Here is a 25787-nt window from a genome sequence, read left to right as displayed (position 1 = left end):
TGATCGAGTTTAATTTCAAGTGTTCTACATTATCATTTAGAAGAGTTGTAGCCCCTGATTGCCTTTTTTTTTCTCTCTCCTCCCCCCACCCCCCACTTGGATTTCCATAGCTTACATTTCTAGAACTTTGTTATATTTCAGCTTAATCTAGGAAGCAGCTTTGTAGTAATGAAGTCTTGATTTAGTTGAATTTCAAGTGTTTCACATAATCATTTAGAAGAGTGGTGGCTCCTGATTGCCTGCCCTCCTAACTAGCCTTTTAGTAAGCATAATTTGTATTTCATCCAGAGCTATTATGCACTTTGTTGACAAGACCTACAATGAGTTAAATTCTATCATTCCTTGTCATCGTTTAGAAGAGTTATGGGCCCTGAAAGCCCATTTAAAAACTTTGATTTCCAACAGTTCTTATGTTTATGGTCCTGCATTCATTTCTGCTAGTTCTAGTTTTACATGGCATCACATTTATTACATCAAAAAGATCAGATAACCAGTCTGTTCTACAAATGCCCGTTGGTCCGTCTTTTTATCTGCATCATCATATGGAATTAGCAGCAATTCTCAAAATTATTGCTTAGATAGCTTACAGAATACAGCAGGAAATGTCTTAAAACCAAGCATTTATTGTCTTGTTTGTATTAGCAAAGAGAGATATAACTTAACTTTTCTGATGGCGACATCAGCAACATTTTGTTTTGGTAGGTCAGATATAAGAACACAACATGCTGATGATGGAGAGTTCTGCTGAACACTTTTCATAAATTAATTTCTTCAATCACTAGGTTATTAACTATGATTCTAGTTCTTTTCATTTTCAATATATAACAATTTGCATTGGGCATTGATTTGATTTTAATGAACCATGAGGGACAAGTGGAATTTAATTCTAAGAACAACAAGAAATGGGAAGAATAGTAGGCAATATATGTACTGCATTAAATCAGATGAGTAACAAATTGTTGTAGGGATTAGAACGATTCTTGGATTGGTAGACGAGATTTTGGAAAGGATGCTAGTAGCAGTAAATAGGCGTGTTCTTCAACTCATTAGACCCTGGAGACTTTTTCATTTTTGCCTGAAATGGGCATAGGAAACTCATTTTGGAGGATAATTCTGCATACATCAATTACATCTGCTTCTAAGAATTTTTCGCTTAAACAAATGCCTAGTTGTGCCAGAAATGTTTTTCATTTGGCTCGCGCATGTGCAGAAGGGTAGAAGTTGGGGAGGGGGGTTGCTTATGGATCCATCATTTTTTACTCCTGGGCACTTTTTACTCCCAATCCCCAACTTATCCTACTTTTGCAATGGTTCACCTGTCCGTGTGCAGCTCAGACCAGTCTGCCTTAGATCACAGACCAAAAAGTCTAAAATTCTGACACAAAATCCCAATCCAACAATGGGCAAATTGTTGGTGTAAAAAACAATCGGGTCTCAGAAGAGATGTTTTTCCCCCAGATTTTGCAAGTAGAACGTCCAGATTATTTGGTATCATTGTAGAGCTACATCTCTCTGCTTTATGGCAATACCACCCACTTTGGTACATCTTAAACGGCCATGACGCTACAGAGCTCAAAAGTAAGGTACAGCCTCATCATGCCAACAGTATTGTGGGGTTTTTTGGTTTATTTTTTATTAAATTTTTTTTTACTGGATATTGCAACTTCTACTAGGGATAAAGATACTGCCTGATGACAAAAGAATCTTGGTACATAAAGCACAACAGAAGAACCTAAAATTTAATGGTAGTCTTTTATTGCATCTCAACGAATGAGCAAAATCACAGATAAGCTGCATATATTCAAACCAATTATGTTTACAAGATTCAATAAAATTTTATTTCATTCCTTCTCTGTATAAGATGAGGGATATAGGTACCACTACTACATTTCTGTAGTACAACACTCAAACTGTTCAAGTTATTTCAAAACTTGTACACATACAGATTGACAGTGGCAGACAATAGGGTTCTTTCAATAAGAGTCCTTACATAGCAAGGGGAAAAAAGAAACTCCACACAAGGAGGGGGAATGGGGGATGCATCTCTAGACAATTTATGTTGAAAAAAATTATCTGCCAAATCTTGTAGCTTTTTTAATGCCTCTTGTATTTTCGGTCCATTTATGTTCCAATAATCTTAATGCAAAAAACTTTAGTTTTAAAAAACCAGCATTCATTTTTTTTAAATACATGTACAAATGATTTGTTAATGTTACTCTCTGAGACATTATTTATGAATTTAGCACAACAAAGAATACAACTAAATACTACTTGTATGCAATGACAGAATACCATATAGGACAGAATATTAATGTCCTATTGGATTGGGGTGGGGGGTGAGACCTAACTGGACTGTATAACCACTTTGGTTAAATATTTATCCATATGCACATCAACATGACTAATTTAAAAGCTCGCTATGTCCAAACTCGTAAATTGAACTATAAAAAAAGAACATCTCACATAAAAAGGGTTTACCATCATACCATTCAATTAGTTACAGTACATGCTAATAACAGTGGCAGTTTTAATAACGGTGGCAAAACATCCCATTTTTAAGTACAGCTGATGTCTTCAATACACATTTGTAAAAAATGATCATGTAAGAATAACATCACATTTCATGTTACCTCAAATAGTAATAATAGCAGCCCATTATTAAAAAAAACCAAGCATACCTTTTTTGCTCAAACATAAATGCATCGAAATCCACTAAGTATTGCAGGTCTTATTTTTAAAACTGTAAAGTGACCTGGCAAATAACAAGTCTTGTTTACGTTTCCCCAGCATTCATCCCAGAGTTGTGAAAGTTACTCATTCCTGTCCTTGTATTCAACACCATATACTTGTCCACTACACTACTTTAACTATTACTACATAACCAAAGGGGGCACCTGTTGCAAGCTCGATACTCAAATGGGTCTTGAAAATGTTGTTTTAACATATGACCCCTCAAATAAGCATAATAATGAGACAAGGTGCACAATACGAGAAATTGCTTTTGCACACAGCTTTTGATTTCTAAGTGGCATTCTCATGTACATCGACTCTTTTCTGTAATTGGTTGTCATTTTAATGTCTAGAATGTTTGCTTTTCAACCAGCTATGAAACATCTTTATGAGCTAGATATGAGAAAAATTAAAGAGACGATGACGGTCAAAATTTTTGCTAGTTCAGTCTGGTCCATGTTATGTTTACCCCATATCCATTCTGTCCGAGATTTCTGTTTTAATCAGATTGGTTTTACGCTTGCCCCATATCAACAGTGTTTTCAATAATATGGAGCTTTAATATATATGCCAACAGATATTTATATAAGCACATAATTTTCACCAAAAGTATTGGTAATTTGCACAAAAAACTTCCAACCATCTCAGTTTTCACCAACATTCATACTTGCTACTCAATGGTGATAAGGCAGATCCCGATTGAACAAAAGAGCTGGAATGGTTCCAGGGGATGACCAGAATAAATTTGCAACTAATCAGCTATTGACATGTATTTAGTAGATTGACTTGCTTTGCCTGACAGCATAAATTCACTTAAACTCGTAAAACAAATTATAATGTAAGCTGGCAACAGTGTGACAGCTTTTTCTTGTCTGACTTGTAAAGATTATGGCAGTTTGCTGAAAGTGAAACTTTCTTGCATCAGAATGATGCCTATTTTACTGAGAAGTGTCACTGTAAAATAAGTGCCACTAAGAAATCGTATATTAGGTGTAACATTTTTTTTAAACTTATTCTGGTATCATGCTTTCATCAGGTACCTGTGTAAAAGAAGAAAGCTTCCTTAGCAACATGTTCTAGACTGACTAGGAAAATTTGGCACAAGTAATTTATAACTGATGCATACTAAATGTTAACATTGGACTTTGATTTTGTGCTATGAGTCAGCATTTACTCATTCCAGGGATGAGTAAATAATCCAGTTTTACTCAACCCAGCCAGTTTTTACCCAGTGAGGATGAGGAGTGGTTTTCCAGAGCCCTGTTAGTGATACCATGAAAAGGGGAAAAACTTAAAATGATATCTGCTACTAAACTAAATGCAAATGGAAATAACTGTTGGGAAGACAAATGCATTACATAAAAGCTTGCATAGAATATGTGATACATGATACACGCGCATACAAGTCATCTTTGGGCATCATGGTTAAGAAAAATGATATGATGCAAACCATTTATTTTCGTCAGCTACTGTGTCCATTAAAAACATCCAGAAACAATTCAATTTCTAGACTTTGCAAAAGGGCTGGTGCGGGAAGCACCAATGGATTTATAGGTACATGTTACTATTTTCAAATTCCACAGTATAGATCAGAATATTCTCAGAATTTATGAATATATTGCTTGCATAGAAAATGGATTTCCCGTAAAGATCTGCTCATGAAGGGTGGGTTTTCTACCAGAGTGTCCATGGAGGCTGCCGTACATTGTGAAGAGGAATACCTGTGATATTTACAGGAATGTTTACAACTGCCGCACTTAGACCATTCTCCTCCAGGGACTGACGGATCATGTGGCTGGGAGAAGGAAAAAATAATAATGGCTGTAAACATTTCAACTATAACAATACTTATTAAAACTCTCCTCAACCATTTGTTTTGGTGTAAAAATAACAGTTAATGCACGAGTTACCTCCCTTTCAAAGCAAGACCATTTACATTTTGTAGGGATAAGTTTGCATGATAAGTCAAATTAACATTCATTGGAAATAAACTGAAAATGCTTGTAAAATAAATTATTTTTACAATACTTAAAATGCTTGAGAACAAATCCATTTTACAATTATGTATGTTAAACTTTACAACAATTTGCATGTATATCAAGTTTACAAGTTAAGAAATTGTTATAATTCTTTTTCCCAGCACTCATCAGGATACAGATTTGTTGATATTTTTCAAAACATTATTTCTAAAGAAACAACTATTATATATATCAGTTTTCCTCTGCACAAAAAAATTGAAAAGGAGAGAGGATCAAGTCATTTTTTGCTCTTTTGTTAACATGGATATTAGCTGGTATTTAATTTTCACATAATTTTTTTAAAAAGTGAATTGGAACAGAATTTCCTAATTATCAGAGCATTTTTCATTTTGGGGAAAACGTGCAAATTTGAGAACAAAATGTGTAAAGAGCCAATACACTGTTTGATTTCTACTTTAAAGAGCCAATACACTGCTTGCATTAGGAACTTGACATGAATCTTAAGTTTTATTAGAGTTCATTTACTTGCAGATGCAATTTCTGGTCTCCTAGCACCTAACAGTCAATGGAGATTAAAGTGCATACCCATCCTTTCCTAACAAAAATAGTGCTGGAATGTTGACTGATCTTGCTGTTCCATCTGTAATCATATCAATATAGTTTTCATCATTTTTCAAATCATTGTCCATAATGATTGCTGCTATGGCACCAGCTTGCTGAACATTGTAAGTCTTCGTCACAAAGGAACAGCCACTGTAAACAGATGAAATATCAGTTACACAACATTACAAGTCTTGGTCACAAATGAATAGCCACTGTAAATAGATGAGTTTTACTACTGGATGTTGTCAGTGCCTATTGTGTACTATCAGGCACTTAACAGCACCCAGTACATTTGTTACTATGTCATAACAGGTATAAAGAATCACATATACTGTCAAGCACATGTAGCACCCATTATAGGTTGGTTATTATGTAACATGGTGTTACAACAGGTACATAGAATGACATTACATACTAATACATGGAGGACCAAACAAGTATGTTACTACATTACATGTGACACAGAATCACATATCATTTCACTGTCAAGCACATGTAGCACCCATTATAACCTGGTTACTATGTAACATGGTGTTACAATGGGTCATTGGACAATCACAACTCATCATACTGTCAAACACATGTAGATTCCAATAAGTTTGTTAATAAGCAACGTGATGTCATGACAGGTAGTTAAAATCGTATTTCATACTGTCCAATACATACAGGACCCAATAAGTTTACTTCAATATACATCAAGTATACAGAATCACATCTCAACATGAAAGTAGCTGAAACAATATTTCCCTTCAAACATATTTGCATTCACTTTTATTTTTTTGTGGAAATCAATTTAAATACAATTTATAATTTAACAAAATGGCGCTATATAATATGGTGTACTGCCAAGTAATGCTACTGTCATCTTGCTCAAAAAGTAACTGGGTTTGCAAGCTTGCCCTTTTGTACTTTGGTTGTGTTCAAAATAATGAACATTACACACCCAATTATCTATGTATATTGATCAAAACTTGTCTCTTAGATTCATAAATGGCATTGAATGTACATCGCCTAAATTTAATGTCTTTTGAATTCAAGACTGATAATTTTCCTTCTGGCTTGTCATCTAAACCCTGCTAGTCAAAAAACTAATGGAAGCTTTTCAATTCCCCTGATACATTTTAAATTCAATCCAAATTTGAAAATTAAGGACAGTCCTGTTCAGAGTTTGCAAATACAAATCTATAGGTTTATTTGAGTGCAAAGTGGTAAGTGAATAGCCTATAAAATGCTGTTCCATCCTGGGCATCAGTTTTCATGGTTTTGCAAAATGTGTTTGAATTGATACTTGATTTTTGTGGATTGGGTAAGAAGCCCTGTTTGCACATTAAAATCACTGCTTGGTGGGTAATTTATAGTAATCTCTGAAAAGTCGCTACTTGCTGGGTAATTTATAGTGATCACTGGAAAGTCACTGCTTGCTGGGTAATTTATAGTAATCATTGAAAAGTCACTGCTTGCTGGGTAATTTATAGTAATCACTGAAAAGTCACTGCTTGTTGGGTAATTTATAGTAATCACTGAAAAGTCACTGCTTACTGGGTTATTTATAGTAATCATTGAAAAGTCACTGCTTGCTGGGTAATTTATAGTAATCACTGAAAAGTCATTGCTTGCTGGGTAATTTATAGCAACCACATAAAATTCACTGCTAGTTGGGTAATTAATAACAATCACAAAATCAATGAATACTTGTACCCCATGAAAAATGGCCTAGATTGACAGTATCTAAACTGCCCTGATAAGTTTTAATATGCACAGTGTGCAACATCACTGAAACTGGTTTGTTTTTGTCTATGTGTGCAGAATGAAACCAATGCAAAAGAAATAAGTATGGTGGTCCAGCAGTTCAGTCTTTTCTGTTCTATATACTATCTCATAATGAGCTAGCAGCTCAGTATCTACTATCTTGTAATGGGCCAGCAGTTCAGTGTCTTTTCTGTAGTTCTAATCAGCATCTACTATCTCATAATGGGCTAGCAGTTTTCTGTAGTTCTAATCAGTATCTACTATCACATAATGGGCTAGCAGTTAAGTATCTACTATCTCGCAATGGGCTTCTACTATGTCATAATGGGCTAGCAATTTTCTGTAGTTCTAATGAGCATCTGATATCACATAATGGGGTAGCAGTTCAGTTTCTACTATGTCATAATGGGCTAGCAGTTCAGTATCTACTATCGCGTAATGTCTCTTCAGTTGGTTCTAAATACAATCTGAAGTAAACTGGATTGGTATGCATCTGCCAACCCAGTATGGTTTGATGGATTTACTATAATCACAGCTGAAAGAAAATTATGTTAATCAGAATTTTCAAATAAACAAGATTTATATTGTAAACGAAGCCATAAAAAGAGACCTCAGATATGGGTCAAAACTATATTGTTCTAGAGGATCTTAGTTATAATTAGAAAGTCCATCACCAAAATAATGACAATCATCATGTAGCATAAAATAAAACAATGTCCTTGACTCGGCTTGAGATAATGATCCTCACTCTGAGAAAAAAGAAAAAAAAAGTTGTTTACCTAAACTGTCACTGATTTTGGACAAGGTCAGCCACTAGATACAATGTATTATTACCCACAGCATGCAATGAAATAATATTTTCTTAAAAACTAACAAACAAACAATGCAAATTAAATATACATAAACAAAGTCCCAAAAAGGGGTCGATGATCCACAAAAATATTGTCCAATTGAGAATACATTATCTTTCCATAAAAATCATGTATATAATTACTGAAAATTCAAATGTGATTAAAAAAAAACATTTGTTCTTGAAAGCATTTAATATATTTACAAACCAAATATAGTTGGTTGACTTAGTATTTTCCTATATTAACACAACACAGATGCCCATACTCACTGAACCCCACAGACATTAAATTAAAAAAATAAATAAGAAAATATAAAAAGTTTCTCTTTTAAAAGTCTAATGGATGGTGGAATATTTGCTTAATTAGATGCAGTTTTTTATGCTCAATATCTGCATGTGGAGCTGAAGGTAATATAAACATTGTGTTTATCTTTACACTCATTTGAGACTGGATGGTGTGTGTGTGTGATTTTGATTTTTTAACGTAGCTTTAACAATTTTTCAGTCGTATTGCTACAAAGTCTGCAGTGTGGCAGTTTATAGTGATGTCTAGCACTGGGACTTGAGACTGGATGGTACTGTTGTTCAAAATTCTGTGAAGATCTTGTTGAATTTTTCTCCGCTTAGAAAATGATCTTTCTGCAACTTCATTTCTGTGAGGGAGTGCCAAACATGCTATGTCAATTCATGTCATACATTCCAGAATGACTTATTTCGATATATTGTTTGCTATGTATACAAAAAAGTAAAATGCTTTCCCTAACTGCTGCACTTCACAAACTATGAAATTTAGTTTTGCCCATTTTTTTCGATTACTCTTATTTTCCTAAATTGCATCAGCATTTCAACATTTTGCCTTGAAATATGCATCATACTTTGTACACTATTCAGAGGACTGAAATAATCATGTTTTGCATTTTATATATGGAGTAAAATCTCATTTAAAAAGAAGTCTTGCTGACGTTCACAAACTTGCCAATAATCTTTAACACAGATGGCTTGAACATTCTCAATAAAAGCAATGTGTGATAACTTTTGTTTAACACATATCTGTGATCGTACTTAACTCTAATGAATTGGGTTGTTGTACTTTACCAATACAAATTAACCTAATTTGCTTGCCAACAGCAATGTTCAAAGGACATGACCGGCCTATGCAAATTAGCAAATTACAAGAAACAAGTTTGACCACAATATTTTCATATAAAATTGGCATGGAAAGTCATTTCAATTTACAGAAACTCTAACTTCACTTGGCTGAACTGTATTATATTGGTATGAGGAAATAATAACATTAAGAACATAAATTAGCTTGTTTCCTTTCAAGCCTTTAATTCTAAAGAAATAAAAATAATGAGTTGTAAATCAAGGCAGCAATCTGCATCTATAAACATGTTATACAAAGTATATTTCCTACTATTATGGTATAAAAAAAATGCAAAGTATTAGAATCTTATATTGTTAATAAAAAAAAGTTAAAACTGAATTAATCTGTGCTAAAAAAAAGCTAACAAAATTTTTCAAACAACCTAAAATCTAGACAGTTGGTTAAAAAACCACATGGTATCAACAACAAACCGCTTTCTAATGTTGGAACAAAGTTTAAAATATTAAATAGAAGTCACATACCTTTGTAACAACCTGAAGGAACACAAAATTCTCAAAATATTTTCCCGAAGAATGATGAACAGAAACCTGTTGCTGTCACAGCAACTTGAGCAAGGCCAGATTCTTAAAGGAGAGCACATGTCAAAGGGGCATGACATGATACAACAAAACCATAATTGACGTGTGCCGTTTCATAAATTTTACCAAGGCAGTTCTTGGAATAAATATAAAGAGAATTTTGTGTTCTTTATTTTGGTTAATTACAAACAGTGTGCAACTTTCATTTAATATATTTTATTTGTTTCTACATTTGAAATGGGTTATTGTTGATGTGTTGTTGTTGTTGAAGGGTTTAGCGCCATTTTCCAGCACAGGATAGGCTATACATGGCAGCCAGTACAACTGGTGGAGGAAGAACCCTGGAAAACCCAGGGAAGAACCACCGACTATTGGCAGGCTTTCCCACGTACCCACGCTAGCTGAGCCTTGGACTCTAACCCACGCAGACAGAGGTGAGATGGCAGTGATCCGAAACGGTGAGCGTTTTAGACCACTCTGCCACTCGGGGCCCCTCTGTTGACGCGACTACTGGACCTATGATGTCATGAACAATATAGGTTGTGAGATCTGTGTACTTGTGTGACTAGCAAATCAAATGGTGAGTGAGAAAATAAATATTTTTCCTGCTGATTTCATGCAGGTATGACTTGATGTTACAAGTTTGCTAGGCTAACTGGTAAACGGTCACCCTATCTTGCTAACATGTCATTTTATTGAGTTAAGTTTTTATGTTATCAAGAAAATACCAATATCTAGCTTGTCTGTCCAGACTATGTTTGGATTGACAATGTAAATATCTGTATGGCAAGCACCAAAATGATTTGTACCAAACCTCTGAATATTCTGGTCTGAACTCAAAACATTTAACTCGCGATCAGTTCAGTTATGAATCAATTATGTAATTGTTTCTGTCATCAAGTATTGGCAGAACATTCCTGGGGTTTTCCAGACTTTAATGTTTGCAAAATTCAAGGACATTTCATGGTTGGGAAATAAATCTTAGCTTTTACCCCGACTTTTAACAACTTGCGAATAGCATGGTCAGAGCTAAACAGTGATGTCCTTTAAACTAAATGAATCATTTATATCTTCTGTGCAACGAAATATTCATGTTTTGTTACAATGTTCATCTGGTTCTACCCACTCCACAACTTTGTTAAAAATCATTTTAAGCATAATTTACTTGTTATTTATTATTTCATGAAGAACAATGTTCAGCATGCTGAAAATTAAATAAGTTTACAGGAATATTTATTCCAACAAATAACTGCACTTTCTTTGTTCAATTCTTAAATACACTGAATACCCAGGGCTGATCAAATCCCATAGCATGAAATCCCAGATTCATCACTTTCTAAGTCTGAAAAGTAAATTTTCCATGGGGTTACCTTGGGGCAATTGCATTTTCTCCAATTTAAAATAAGTTGATAAGGCACCAACTATCATGCTTTAATAAGCTAAATCTGCATTTATGTAATAACCCAAGTCTACCTTTATGAATAAACCTAAATCTACCTATATGTAGTAACCTAAATCTACCTTTATGTAGTAACCTAAATCTACCTTTATGTAGTAACCTAAATCTACCTTTATGTAATAACCCAAGTCTACCTTTATGAATAAACCTAAATCTACCTATATGTAGTAACCTAAATCTACCTTTATGTAGTAACCTAAATCTACCTTTATGTAGTAACCTAAATCTACCTTTAGGAATAAACCTAAGTCTACCTTTATGTAGTAACCTAAATCTACCTTTAGGAATAAACCTAAATAAAACCTTTAGGAATAAACCTAAATCTACCTTTATGTAGTAACCTAAATCTACCTTTATGTAGTAACCTAAATCTACCTTTATGTAGTAACCTAAATCTACCTTTAGGAATAAACCTAAGTCTACCTTTATGTAGTAACCTAAATCTACCTTTAGGAATAAACCTAAATAAAACCTTTAGGAATAAACCTAAATCTACCTTTATGTAGTAACCTAAATCTACCTTTATCTGGACTTTAATGCTCTCTAGGAATCCTGAATGCTCAAATCTACATTCCCATTTATTTACACAAATACCATGATATACCATGCCTACTGTAAATGGTCATTGATAACTGTAGCATGTGCACATTTAAATTACCAGAAACTGCATACTGGGCTAAAAATGACTAAATTATCAGCTAACAAAAGCATCTGAAACAAAACCAGTATGGTTAGTTGACACTGTATTGTGTTAATTCAACCCAGATACAAGTATTGTCCATTGATTTCAATCATGCGAATAAATGTAATTAAACTATTGAATGGCATTTTACCAACATCAGAGTGAGATTCCTTTATGAACTGACTAAACAAGAGTAATGATTCTCTAATTTTTTAATTAATTATAAAGAGGATTCACTGTGCACATACAATATTTCAGTGAAACAATTACACCAATTAAGCTGCTGTATTTATATTTTAAAAAACCAAATCTTATGTCATGAGTTTGCTTAACTATATCTCATGGAAAGGGATAATGAGCATTCTGTGATGAAAACTTCACATGAATAAATTATGAGTGCAACTGAGTCTGTGGTAACTTTCTGCAAAGAGACAAGTCAGACTACATGGCAGCAAAAAAATGTCAAATATGACAAAACTAAGCAATGAGTAAATTTTCAGTCATACTGGGATGATAATTTTCATTGGCTTGAAGTCAGTTACTCTGAAGGAAAGATGTTGTAGTTGCAAAGAATATACGAGACAGTTATCAACTGCTGGCTTTTGCATTAAAAACACTAAGTAAAGCATTACAGGGACATAACTCTGGCTAAACTTATCAGTATATTACTTACCTATATGTACAGTCAAAAGCAACAGTCATGCTGTCCATAATAAATCTTCAATATCATTAATCAATATTTCTTTAGTTATTTCCCAAAGAATTTTTTTTTTTAAAAATCAATCGACAAATGCACCAACAAAGGAAATTACGTAACTGATTCTATCTGCCTAAGTGACGACAGCAGCTAAGAACATGCCAGATACTTCTCCAGAATAAAGCTTAAAAATACCAAATGAGTTTGACATTTTCAGTATTTATTGAGAAACATACCTACCCTCTTTCTACTAAGACAACTGTGTTTTCCAATCTGGCAGAATTAGAAAATGGGGAGCATCCATGAAATGGTTCACCAAACAACAAATTTATACCAAAATACTGATGATGCTGTAAAGATATAAATGGAAAATGGATATTACTTTGATCCAATGATAAAATTATTCAACAAGAATTGAATTTACTTTACAAATAGTATGCCAATGACAAATGTATCAGTAATTAATAAACTGTTAAATAATAGGTATGAAATAACAAGAGGCTGAAATGGGCCTAATATCACTCACCTAATTAGTTGACACATGTAACCTTGTAATGTAAATTTTCACATATATTAAAACTAGAGAGAAAAGGAAAACTTTGCAGTGCATAGTGGCTACATTATCCATTCATGCTGGTGTAACATATCTTCTTTTCTGTATATTATTCATAAAATCCCTTACTCCGCATAAAAAGGACCAGTCAATTATTTTACCATCATTGTCCTTTGATCTTTTCCAGCAATGGGAAGCTTGCTCACAATTAACAACATGGAAACTGTTTGTTTCAAATATATGCACTTGCTTGGCAATGTAAAGGGAATCCATCCAGGAAGAATGAATTCTTTGGCCTGTCCTTACCCTCCTGGGGCCCAACCCCTAAAGTCACAGCTTGGAAAGCATTGAGACCTGCACCCAATGGCATACCTGACAACCTTCCAGACAGTGTTGGGAAGTTTTTGAGACTAAAAACTGTGTATCATGTTGTTCAATAGGGAAAGGGAGGAAATCAGTGCATGTCACCAAATAAGTATTGTTGTACAATTGAAAATAAGTTATCTACAGTGGAACCCCACTATAACGTGATAATTGGAGTCCAAAAAATTGGATCGCGTTAATAGCGAGGTCACGTTAATGCGGGTTTTTACATTATTTTACTTTTTTCAGAGAACAACTCGTTGGCACTTATATGTGTATTCATGTCTAATGTATATGATGAATAGAGTATCAACGTTTACTATCGTGCTGTCATGGCATGCAGTTCATCCATAATGCATGTAATTCCATTGAAAAATTGCACACAGATTTACAATATTCAACAATTTTGTCCCAGATCATTGTGTCTGAATTCAATGTCTAATATATAGCATGAACAGAGTATTAACACGGTTTACTTGCTGTCTGATATTGTGTTGTCGAGGCTTGCAATTAATCCATAATACATGTAATTCTATTGAAACATTGCATGCGTACTTAAACTGTTCAATAATTTTGTCACAAATCATTTTGTTGTTGTTGAGTTTAATTAGTGGCGTGCGCACAATTGTGCATGTGCCACTTTTTTCTGACTGCACCGCAGCCTGCTAGTTGTTCCTGGGGAAGGGGATGGTGCCACCTCCCCCAGGCTTTTTTTTTTTTTTCTTCTTCAAAATGTTCTAAAAGGAGTGAGGGGATGTTCTATGCTGTTTATAGAGGTTCTTAGTAGAAATCATGTATGAAGAGAGATTTTCAAGGTTATTATGGTATTACTAGTCAAGGTGTTTAGGGTGTGTTTCCTACGTTATGTTATTTATAAGTTTTTAGATATTACCTCTTTAAGTTATTTATTAATTAATGTTTTTAGAGACTGAATGTTATTTATACTTTATTTAGCAAGAGACTGGAGTCCTAGCCGATTACACGGTTTGTTAAGGACATCTAGGACCAGAATCCTAGCTGATTACTCGGTTCGTTAAGGACATCTAGGACATCCGATTATCCGATTTCACAAATCATTGTGTGTCTGAATTCAATGGGAACAATTAACAGCAAAATTAAGTTAAGAAACCTGAAGCACAAGTACGGTTCATTACGTTCCAGGATCTATGAATGGTGTCTGTACAAATTTCATACTGCTAACATTCTCTCATATGCATTTCTGTGTACATTTATCCAATGTAAATTTCCAATAATTAACACTTGTACACCTATTTGTTTGAACAACTACTGCAAGAATAATTAACAATGAACACATGCTTTCAGTGTGCATATAACTTTTACTTCAGATTTTGTGAATAGCAAAAGAAACATGTGAAAGCTATTAATCATTGTGCAAAATGCAAAGAACGACTTGCGTTTGTGAACTTGCTTTTCCATTAACAGTAAAATATTTTTATGAAAAATAGAAAATTATTATCGAGTTCATAGGCAAAGACCATACACATGTAAAACCGGAGAACTAAGTGCAGTAGGTCTGTAATAATCACAGTCACTTTCATAAATTTTTTGAAGCTGAACACGTACAATTTCATGCCCTTTCAATTTCCAGCTGGGGGCCCCGAGTGGACGAGTGGTCTAAAGTGCTCACTGTTCCAGATCACTGCCATCTCACCTCTGTCTGCATGTGTTCGAGTCTCGGGCATGGCTAATGTGGGTATGAGAGAAAGCTTGCCGGTAGCTTCTCATGGGTCGGTGGTTCTTTCCAGGGTTTTCCTGGGTTCTTCCTCCACCATTAATACTGGCCGCCATGTATAGCATATAGTGTGCAGAAAAATGGCGTTAAACCCCATTACAACAACAACTACAACATTACAACAATTTCCAGCTAACATAGCAGATATTATTTACTAGTCAACTGATTGCATCTAATAACACTGCCAAGCCCAGCAAACATGTTGGTAGCTTTCGTTTTTTGATGTTTGTTAAATTGTGAGAATCTTTTATCAACCACCGCATTGTCAGCTGTTTGGTTGTGTATGCAGTTAAAGAAGAAACACATGTTGGCTATTATTTGAGCAACGATTGTATACAGAATTAATTATATTAATTGAAGACAATCACAAAGACAAATTATTGGCTTTACTCATAAGATCAGTATTAAGTAACATTTCCCGATAATGTTTATTTTGACAGAACACTTCAAGAACCTGGTGAAAGTATTAAATTTCAGAATCCATGATTGTATTATTTTAATATTCATACGCGAACTCTTCCCCAAAATGATAATAAATATTTTACACACTATTTCTTGTACTTTAAAAAATACACGTACATGTATTTAAAATTTCAGGAACCATGCCATGATCATACTATATTCGAAGTCATACGCGATCTCTTCCACAAAATGATAATAAATATTTTATTCACTATTTCACACACTTTTAACAAGAAATATTTTTTCCTGTACGAGAAAAATATACATACATGTATTTAAAATTTCAGGAACCAAGCCAAAATCGTATTACATTTGAATTTCTACGCAATATCTTCCCACAAATAATAATACATTTTTTATACACTATTTCACGTACTCTGAAGAAAAAATACTTTTTCATGTGCGAATGGATATGCGAAATTTCGGGAGCGAGGCCACAACCGCGTTACATCCGAATTTGCATTATGGCATGACGCGTTATGACGGGGTCGAACTGTACTTATATAAGCCTCTAGAAAATGACAAAATTCAAATCTAAATCAAAGAAAAAAAAATATGTTTTCTTTGAAGCATTTAATACACATTCAAACAAAACTAAAATAGACCGAGATTTATCTGATATGAACTCACTCATAATCACAATGACACAGGTATATTTAAAAAAATATGTCTTTAAAATCTATTGAATTTTGGAATACAGTAAACACTTGTAGTTACTGACTTGGCCACTTTCAGTAGTTCATTGAAGGGTTTGAGTCTTCTTTCAGTCACAGTGACCTTAAACTGGTGACCTTTTAGCCTTGAAATCAATCAGGGTCTTTGTTTAGCCTTGAAATCAATTAGGGTCTTGGTTAAGCCTTGAAATCAATCAGGGTCTTGGTTTAGCCTCGAAATCAATCAGGGTCTTCCTTACTCTGGTGACTTTTTAACCTTGAAATCAATCAAGGTCATGGCTTAGCCTTGAAATGAATCAGGGTCTTGGTTTAGCCTTGAAATCAATCAGGGTCTTCCTTACTCTAAGTGCAAGCCAGCTGCAAAGTTTGGTAACTGTAAAATGTGGACAACTTGAATTATTGTGGAAACGGAACTGGTAATCAATGGACAGACAAATGAAAGGACACCATTATACACTATACCTTGTGCATAAAAATTATATAGTTAGTTACAAGTACTATATATTTACACTTTTTTCAAACACATTAAAAAAAATGATCCGACCCAAACATTAAAATGCAGCTACATTTTAAAAAAGTTGATGTGTAGAAAATATTATCAATGTATAAAACTATAATTCAGAACCAATACAAACTACTTTTGCATATTATGTGAAATTAAATTTGTGATAAAAGTTTGTTATTAATATACAGAGTATACTGAATGTGTACATTCACAAATAACTGACAAAGTTAAAACTTTATGTGTTACAATAAGTATCTGAACATGTTAAAATATTGTGTTTGATAGTAAATAGCAAACCTTTGCCTTTGTTGAGTGGCCTACTAGTAAATAGCAAACCTTGTATCTTTGTTGAGTGGCCTACTAGTAAATAGCAAACCTTGTGCCTTTGTTGAGAGGCCTACTAGTAAATAACAAACCTTGTGCCTTTGTTGATGAGCCTACTATCTAAAAAGTTCTGACATATTACCCACTTAAATGCTGCCTAAAGGTAATTATTAATGAAATTGTACAAACAAACCAATTAAGATGAAAGACAATAGTTGGCCACAACTTGGCAGGAACTGACATATTGGCATAGAGCCAATCTCTAATATCTCTACAAGACGGATGTAAACACATGGTTTTAATTTAGCCATTAATATATTTATTAATTTGCTTATTACATAAAGATCTCTTAGTAAATTTCATTTAAATTTAAGTTCAAAATGAAGTAATATGTTGCAATATTTAAATCCAAAAGAAAGAAAAAAGTTAGTTGAAAAAAGGCAGTAACTTAATTTTGTTTTGAAATCAGAAATGTGCCAAATTGTAATAATACAGGATGTTTTATATTTTTTAAAGCTTGAGATACCTGACAATGTCCCAACATTAACTTTATAACTCCATTCCTAAATAAGTTTTTTACTGCTTCAATTTTTCAAGAGTTTTGTATCAAACTGTAACATACAAGTTCGTCATAACTGTTTGACTTCTATCATCAACCTGACAAATTACATCACCCTTCTGTTATGTTGCAAACATAAGATAATTAAAAAGCCTGTGCAAAACTAATTTGCTAGACTGTGTAAAAAAAAGTTGTAAACATAATAATTACAAAGCCTGTGCCAAAATCCTTTGCTGGTCTAATTCTGAATGTATATCCAATATCCTCTGGCTCAACTATCTCCATATACAATGCAGTGTCCAAGTAAACTCTTAAATTTGGAACTGTTCCAATTTCACATTCTGAAAAATGAAAATGAAGTGTGAAAGAATTATATATATTTCAGTCAAATTAAAAGTGAAAAGCATTTTTACGCAATCTTCTAGACAATGACAAAAATGTTAGCATTTTTATGTAAACTCTTAAAAAAGGAAACAAATGAAAGTTGACCCTGGATGGTAGTACAATAAAAAGGCCATTATTTGATACCAGGGTATGGATTTCAAGGATTTTGACTGAGGTTCACATTTACTAAACGTTGCAGACCTAGGCTCGAGGCCTCCATGAGCATGGGTCTTTCATCAGCAAGCTTTTGGACACTGAGGCCTCAGATAATGTGTGCAAAGGTTCTACATTGAAAAGTGAGGTCTGGGTCACAGAAATCCACACCCTTGTGCCCATAACCACCTTTTAATATACTACTATAGATATGTTAAATATGCAAGTCAGTGGTTCAACAAAGCAATATACTGACAATTTTAAAAGTTCTAATGATGAGCCATAAAAACTCATGGCCATTAAATTAGACACCTTTAAGAATTTCCTTTCTGATAAAATTCTAAGTAATATGAGGCATATGAAGAAAAAAAAAGTTTTGTTTGATACAAGTTCAATATCCAGCAGCAATGATTCAAAGTCCTTACCAAGGTCTAACCCTATACTGCATACTTTTGTGGAAGATACGGTAATATTAATCCAGGGCATGACAAAATAATCCACTTGCTGGATGCCAGAGACAAGCTCAGATAAACTCTTGTCTGCAAGGTACTTGTCCATGTACAAGCCAAATCTATGTTGAGAGAGAGAGAGAGGGATTGTTCAGTTCACAATGCTTGAGGTTCTGCAAGGTTTATTCCCTGCAATGTACCAGCACCTTCATTTAGCATCTCTGTGTAAATGTATTTAGTGGCTGTATGTGCTGCTTGATTCTATTATAAAAATCCCCCTCAGTTTCATTCAGATATTGATTCTTTATTACACTGTCAAATTATGTTATGTCCATTTTGAAGTCAGTGTCAAGGTCAGTCTCGCATAATGTGAATACTTGATATCTAAAGCAAGTTTTGACAAATAGGGAAGATATATTTTAATTTGTCATTAGTTATAATCATAAACATAACTGGTAATTGTGTAAACAAACTATCTCTCAGTAATGCTGGAACTATCCACTACACCGAAATGATATATTTATAAGTCTCTGCTTAAGAGAACTGTTTATTAGCAACTTTTCTATCAATTTTGTTCTTAAAGTATGGATGATTTTCAAATCAAATGTAGCATTGCTAGGAAAAGGCTATGTTTATATGCACTGTTCTTTTATTAATGAAAATACTTTTTTCAATAGTACTAATACAAAAGAAACTTTTAATATACGTTGTGATACTAATTGTGCAACATCAAATGTTATTTATTTGATCACATGCAAAAAATGTGGCATACAATATATTGGACAAACCAGTCAACAAATATCTAAACATATGAACCAACATAGATCAGATATAAAAAATTATATCAATCAATCATTCTCATCTCATGTTGCCACACATTTTAACAAAATTTCCTATACTTTGCAAGATTTTTCCTTCCAACCTATTGTTAAATCTGATTCTGAGATGGAACATTTGCTAAAGGAAACCTATTGGATTCACCGTCTTAATACAGTATATCCAAAAGGTCTAAATTCAAAAACACTATATGACATTCATTAATCTTGTTCTTTTTTTAATTATTATATCCCCTGTTTACAATTAGTTAAGAATATTTTTATATTATTCTATTTTGCAGAATAACTTAATTGGTGAAAGTATAAACTAATATCATAAAAATAAGTTTAATAATTCTTTAAAAATGAAAGTGCATTTTTAAATTAATTCTTAATATATTATGATTAATTATTTATAAAATTCTTGACAGTAAGTATTATATATGCCATAATTTTTTTATCATAAATTGAGTTCTGATGAAATCTGAACATTCATCAATAATATATTAAGATATAATATATTATTATTATTACTTTTTTAAATTATTTATAAATTTATTTCTGTGTATTTAATAAGTGTGCATTATACATAATAAAAACATTAATAAAACTTTATTTAGTCATAAATTTTAGAGATAGTTATCAACAGAGATATATGTATCTTTAAGATCCAGTTTTATGTATTAAAATATCATTATTCTGTGCTGTATATGCATATCTCCATGTCAATTAATCGTTAAAGTATAAGACAGTTAGGTTAAAAATGTAAGCTATGATGTCATCTTGTTTATGTCATATTGTTGATTTCATTGATCACTTAGAAACAACATATTTAATGACGTAAGCAGTGATATTGAATTCAGTTTGAATTCAGTCTGATGAAGCATTAAAGCGAGACCAGTCACACATTCTACATGTTGGTGTTGTTTATTTTATAATATATATATATACCATGCTGTTGGGCATTTCTGAGCACGTAAGGATTCCATCTCCAGTATTGAAGCAAAACGCATACTGAATTTGACGAACTGACAAAAATAAAATACTGCAATTCTTACCATTTGGAAAGAGGCAATTGTCACCAGAATATTCTTTTCAAAGTAATATTAATACCACCCCCATGTTTTCATGTCTCATGATATGTCGGACTATTCTGCGCACAGCTTTGAAAAGATGTAATGTTCATTAATTGGGTTATTAACTGGGCTATGGAAATGAAATACATTACTTTGGACTGTTTCTGTCAGCAGTTCAGTCAAGTAATTGGGTCAGGTTTATAGCTAGTTTTACAAAATTCAATGCAACAATGCTAATAAATAGCAAGAGATATTAAGCAAACTAAATCGATCTTGTAAAACAATTAGTTGTTGTTGTTGTAGGGTTTAACACCATTTTTCAGCACAATATAGGCTATACATGGCAGCCAGTATAACTGGTGGAGGAAGAACCCTGGGAAGAACCACCGACCCATGAGAAGCTACTGGCAAGCTTTCTCACATACCAACATTAGCCAAGCTCGAGACTCAAACCCACACAGACAGCAGTGAGATGGCAGTGATCTGGAACGGTGAGTGCTTTAGACCACTTGGCCACTGGGGGCCCCAAAAATTAGCAAAGTTCAACATTTTATTAAAAATAAGGTATTATGAATAGGATGTAATGTGTTAACATCTTGTTTATGGGGGAAAATTACTAAAGAATTCAGAAACAGACTATATGCTGGGAAATTTCTCGAGAATCCATTATAGCAGCAAGTTGACACGTTGGGTAGCAGATGATTTTGTACATGTTGGATAACTTCTTACGAATTTTTTTAAGATAAATATTTCCTTCTTTTAAATAATGTATTTATTTGCATGATTCTAAAAGATACATAGTAAATATGATTTTCTGGATTACAGGTTCAAGAAGGTCACAGAGTGGGTCTTCAGTTGACATTTAGAAATCACATTTTCATATGCATTCCAAGTTGAAATGTGGGATATTTTTATAAACTTTATGAATCTCACTTTTCTTAATTAAAGTAAGATACAAAATGGATTTTTGACCCAAAGTTAATATGTGATCCAATGTTAACAAAAATGATGTATCGTTGCACAGAATTGACCGACATGGTGGTATATATATATTGCATTCTTTTATAAATGGTCAACAAAAAAACGCATACATATATATATATATATATATATATATATATATATATATATATATGCTTCTTTTAGTTGACCATTTATAAAAGAATGCAACTGTTCACATGGTTATTAAAACCCACAAAGTTTGCATATTCATTAATGAGTAATTAATTACTTAGTACATAACATGTTTGGATTAAATATTTCCTGTTCAATAACAGTAGAGTTGACAAACCCATACAAGATCACCTAAAAGACAAACTTTGGTCCGAAATGGACATTTTGGCTATTTATTGTTCAATAGTAACACGTTATAAAGCCAAACAAGCTCAAGGATAACGCAGACTTTAATGCTTTGTTTAATCATTTCTTGTTTAATAACAACATGCGTTACAAAGCCATACAAGATCACAAACAATACATAAATGGGTCCGAAATGACTCTGTTGTACAAAGCCATACAAGATCTCAAAACAAAATTGGGTCCGAAACGTTGTTTTACGAAGCTATCCAAGATCAAGGGCAAGGCTGACTCTGTACTGTGGGTCGAGTATGTTATTGGGAAATTTCTTGATCAAATTTGTATTGGCCGAATCTGTAATGAGCCGACTCTGTTATGGACCGACTCGGTTATGAGCCGAGACCCTGTTACCACAATTATCAGATCTGTGTGGCCAACTTCTTATAAAACTTGTATTATCAATAAAGCAGAATACCTATCAACAAAATGTTGATGCTTAAGAGTAAAGCACATATTAAAAACTGCAGAATTATGCTGTAATTGCTCGGACTCATGTTCTTCAGATTCCACTCAATCAGCACCTGCAACTTTCTCGAAGCATCGCTATCAGTGACTGTTTTTACCGGAAGTTAATGACCATTTAATCGGCACGCCTAAACAGTGGAACAAACATAAAACAAACAAACCACAAGCGGAAGGCATGGGTGAAAGCAAATTTCAAGCATAATTGATGCACATATTAATGATATGATATTTGTTTCAAGTTCCAAAGATCTGATTGAATGGGGTGGGTTTCTCGTTTTCTTTTAATACTATTATGGACACAAAAGTAACAGGACCACTCAGGAAACCCAATAGCTACACAAAATAAGAATATGCAATGATATTAATACATAATGTGTGAATATTATGTCACTATTTGATATTAAACTGGTCTTATTTAAGATATCAAAACACAATAGATACAATTTTGATATTCAAATATTTTAGATGTCCCTGGATTTAAAACGTCAACACATGGCAAGATTCTTTTAGATATGGAGCAGTTAGTGAAGAATAACATTTTAATTAACACATGGTGATTATTTTATCCTGGAATGGCAATTACTGTAATATAATAAAATATGCACAGGTGACAGGCCCCCCACACACACACACACACACGCACATACACACAGCCATGATGACAACTACCTATTGTTACGAGTCTAGGCTCTTACAAAAAGTAACAGAAAAGAGTGAACACAACAAGCTTTAAAAATTTAACAAATAATTTATTTCCCTAGAATATCAAGTGAAAAATGAAAGAAAAAAGAATTTACGGTTTTACTAATCAAATCCAACAATAATTCAAGAATTAAAAAATAGAAGTCCTAGTACTAAACAGTCCTGAATGAAACTGAGTTCGAATCCCGATGAAATCCAAAATGGAAGACGATGTCGTCTGTTGTAACCTGCGAAGTGCTGTTATGTCAACATTTTTTTTTGCTGAATCACAGAAAATGCTATTCCAGTTTTGAATTCGGTATAAATTTCAGTGAACGTCTTTGTCCAAGAATTTTATAGAAGCAATTATGTATTTCCAGGGAGAAGAATCACTTGAAATTCAATAAAATTTAAACAAAAACAGGTCACAACATATATTTGGAGCCCGACTGACAAACGTATATATTAAAAAAAAACAGATACGCTAATTAAGACGCAAAACAGATTCCCGGATATGGGTCAGTCTTCTAGAAAAATTAGAAGTTTGTAACAACAAACACGTTTCATATCACGTACTCCAGGTATGGCCTGATTCCATTTAATGAATCTTACTCTGAGAAACAATTTAATTTGTTTTTTTAAAAATAACGTTGTTTACCCAAACTGTCACTTGTTCTGAATTAAGGTCAGAAACTAGATACAGTGTTTCTATTATTAGCTATTTATCAAAAAATAATAAGAGTCAGGTCAAACAGAACTGAACTGAATTTCTGGACAATGTCAAATCCAGTAAATAAAGTTACATTACAATAGCATGTAATGGAATTAAAAAATGTAAAACTAACAAACAAAAAATTACACTAAATATACATAACACAATCTAGACTATCTCCCGTACCAGCAACAGGCCACAAACAAATGGTCAAACATGCGTGTAACCATCTGCTACTAAGACGACGACAATGCAGGTAAAGCGATGTCGATTTTTATTGTCTGCATGACCGTTGCACAATGTCAACTTCCTACGATCTACAAGCTTCCGACATCCTATCCTCTCTCCCTGCCACATGTCACCCCAACATGAAACGACAGCAGGTGTGTCCAAGGGTCGATCTATCATTGCTGCTGATTGATTTGCGAGTACGACTGGTGTCGCTCAGAGGTTCCTCAAATAAATCTGCTCTTTATAAGCTAATTCTTCTACCTATATGTTAAATAATTAACCACGGGTTCATATAAACGATAAAATCAATCCTGTGGTTAAAATGGGTTTATTGCGTGGGTGTTTTTAGTGTAATATAAATTATGGGGATATTTATTACCCTGAAAATCTATTAAATACATTTGACAAAAATAAGCATCTAAATGCCGTCATCAGCGCGTTATTTATTGCATATTGTATTTACCTTCCTTTTGGAATATTTAATTGGAATTGAAGTAAACTTATTTCGTCAATAAATGTCACATCTTTTTCTGTCAATTTTATTAATTACCGTATTATCCCTTTCGGCTGCACCCTTTACCACCCAATAAGATGGTACTTTTTGTGTAGTGTGTCTTTTTAAATCAGTAACAGTATCGGATTTAATTTAAGGCGTTTCCTCTTTTCTGAATATTAACCAATGTATATTGTTATAAACTATCTTTATATAATCTAACCGTTTATATTTTGAAATTATTGGTATTTTATATGGGTTTTTTCTTTCTTTTTTTGTGTTTTTTTTTTTGTTTTTTGTTTTTACTATATAGGTTTGTTTCTAAGTTAATAAAATAATCCATAATTATCTATTGCTGTTGCTCTAGTTTCTGCATTATCTGCTGCTGTATCGACATCAAATTGTTCGTTAACTCTGCGTCATCCTTTGGTAAATAACTGGACGCAATCTTCTTCATACCCATATTTAATTTTCATGTTGTAGGTATCACCAGTTTTCCTTAAAAGACCGTATCTGCCTATGACCCTGTATAACACTCTTGACGATCTGTTGAATTATTCGGATTTGATATATTTTATTTACCCATATTTACATTAAGGAAAAAACAAAACTCGTAGCAGGACTATTTTTGGTCCTGATTTGAACTATTTTGCAACCATTTGTTCTTATTACCAATCCATCATAAGCTAAAATATTAATATGTCGTTTTAGTTCACCATAACTAAAGCATTTTGATCATTATCAGTCTGACTATAAATGTTTTCCCGGCCCTAATATCGAAATACCCCTTATTATCATGACCAGCCTAACCATAAATGTTTTCCCGGCCCTAATATCGAAATACCCCTTATTATCATGACCAGTCTAACCATAAATGTTTTCCCGGCCCTAATATCGAAATACCCCTTATTATCATGACCAGCCTAACCATAAATGTTTTCCCGGCCCCAATATCGAAATACCCCTTATTATCATGACCAACCTAACCATAAATGTTTTCCCAGCAGTAGTGAAGGGGGACACTTTACGTACAATGGGAATTAGCATTAAAAACACCCTTGGGACACTTTACGTACAATGGAAATTTAACATGGAGAAAAATCGTGGGACACTTTACGTACAAGGGGAATTAACATGGGAATAAATCGTGGGATACTATACGTACAAGGGGAATTAACATGGGAATAAATCGTGGGATACTATACGTACAAGGGGAATTTAACATGGGATTTTTTTTTTTTTTTAAAAAAGTTTTTTTAAAATTTAAATTTAAATTTAAATTTAAAAAAGGGGTAGGCAATTCAAAGACTATCTCTTTTCGAGAAATATGGCTGGCCCTGAAAA

The 25787-nt window shown here is 33.3% G+C and overlaps 1 protein-coding gene across 1 annotated transcript; it reads right to left on the bottom strand.

Moving 5' to 3' along the window:
- Positions 1-1738: 1738 nt before the first annotated feature.
- LOC149794766 (protease-associated domain-containing protein 1-like) lies at positions 1739-22428 on the bottom strand. Its single transcript, XM_089964401.1, has 5 exons — positions 22277-22428; positions 17839-17969; positions 12676-12785; positions 5295-5462; positions 1739-4525 (listed from the first exon to the last, which is right to left on the bottom strand). The coding sequence occupies exons 1-5, from the start codon at positions 22353-22355 to the stop codon at positions 4405-4407; spliced, it is 609 nt and encodes a 202-aa protein (XP_089820527.1). The 5' UTR covers positions 22356-22428; the 3' UTR covers positions 1739-4404.
- Between the last annotated feature and the right edge of the window lie 3359 nt (positions 22429-25787).

Source organism: Sinohyriopsis cumingii, chromosome 7, assembly GCF_028554795.1.
Source record: "Sinohyriopsis cumingii isolate HCF-2022 chromosome 7, ASM2855479v2, whole genome shotgun sequence".
Taxonomy (NCBI): domain Eukaryota; kingdom Metazoa; phylum Mollusca; class Bivalvia; order Unionida; family Unionidae; genus Sinohyriopsis; species Sinohyriopsis cumingii.
The sequence above is the reverse complement of the archived record's forward strand: the minus strand, read 5'-3'. Positions and strand labels throughout refer to the sequence as shown.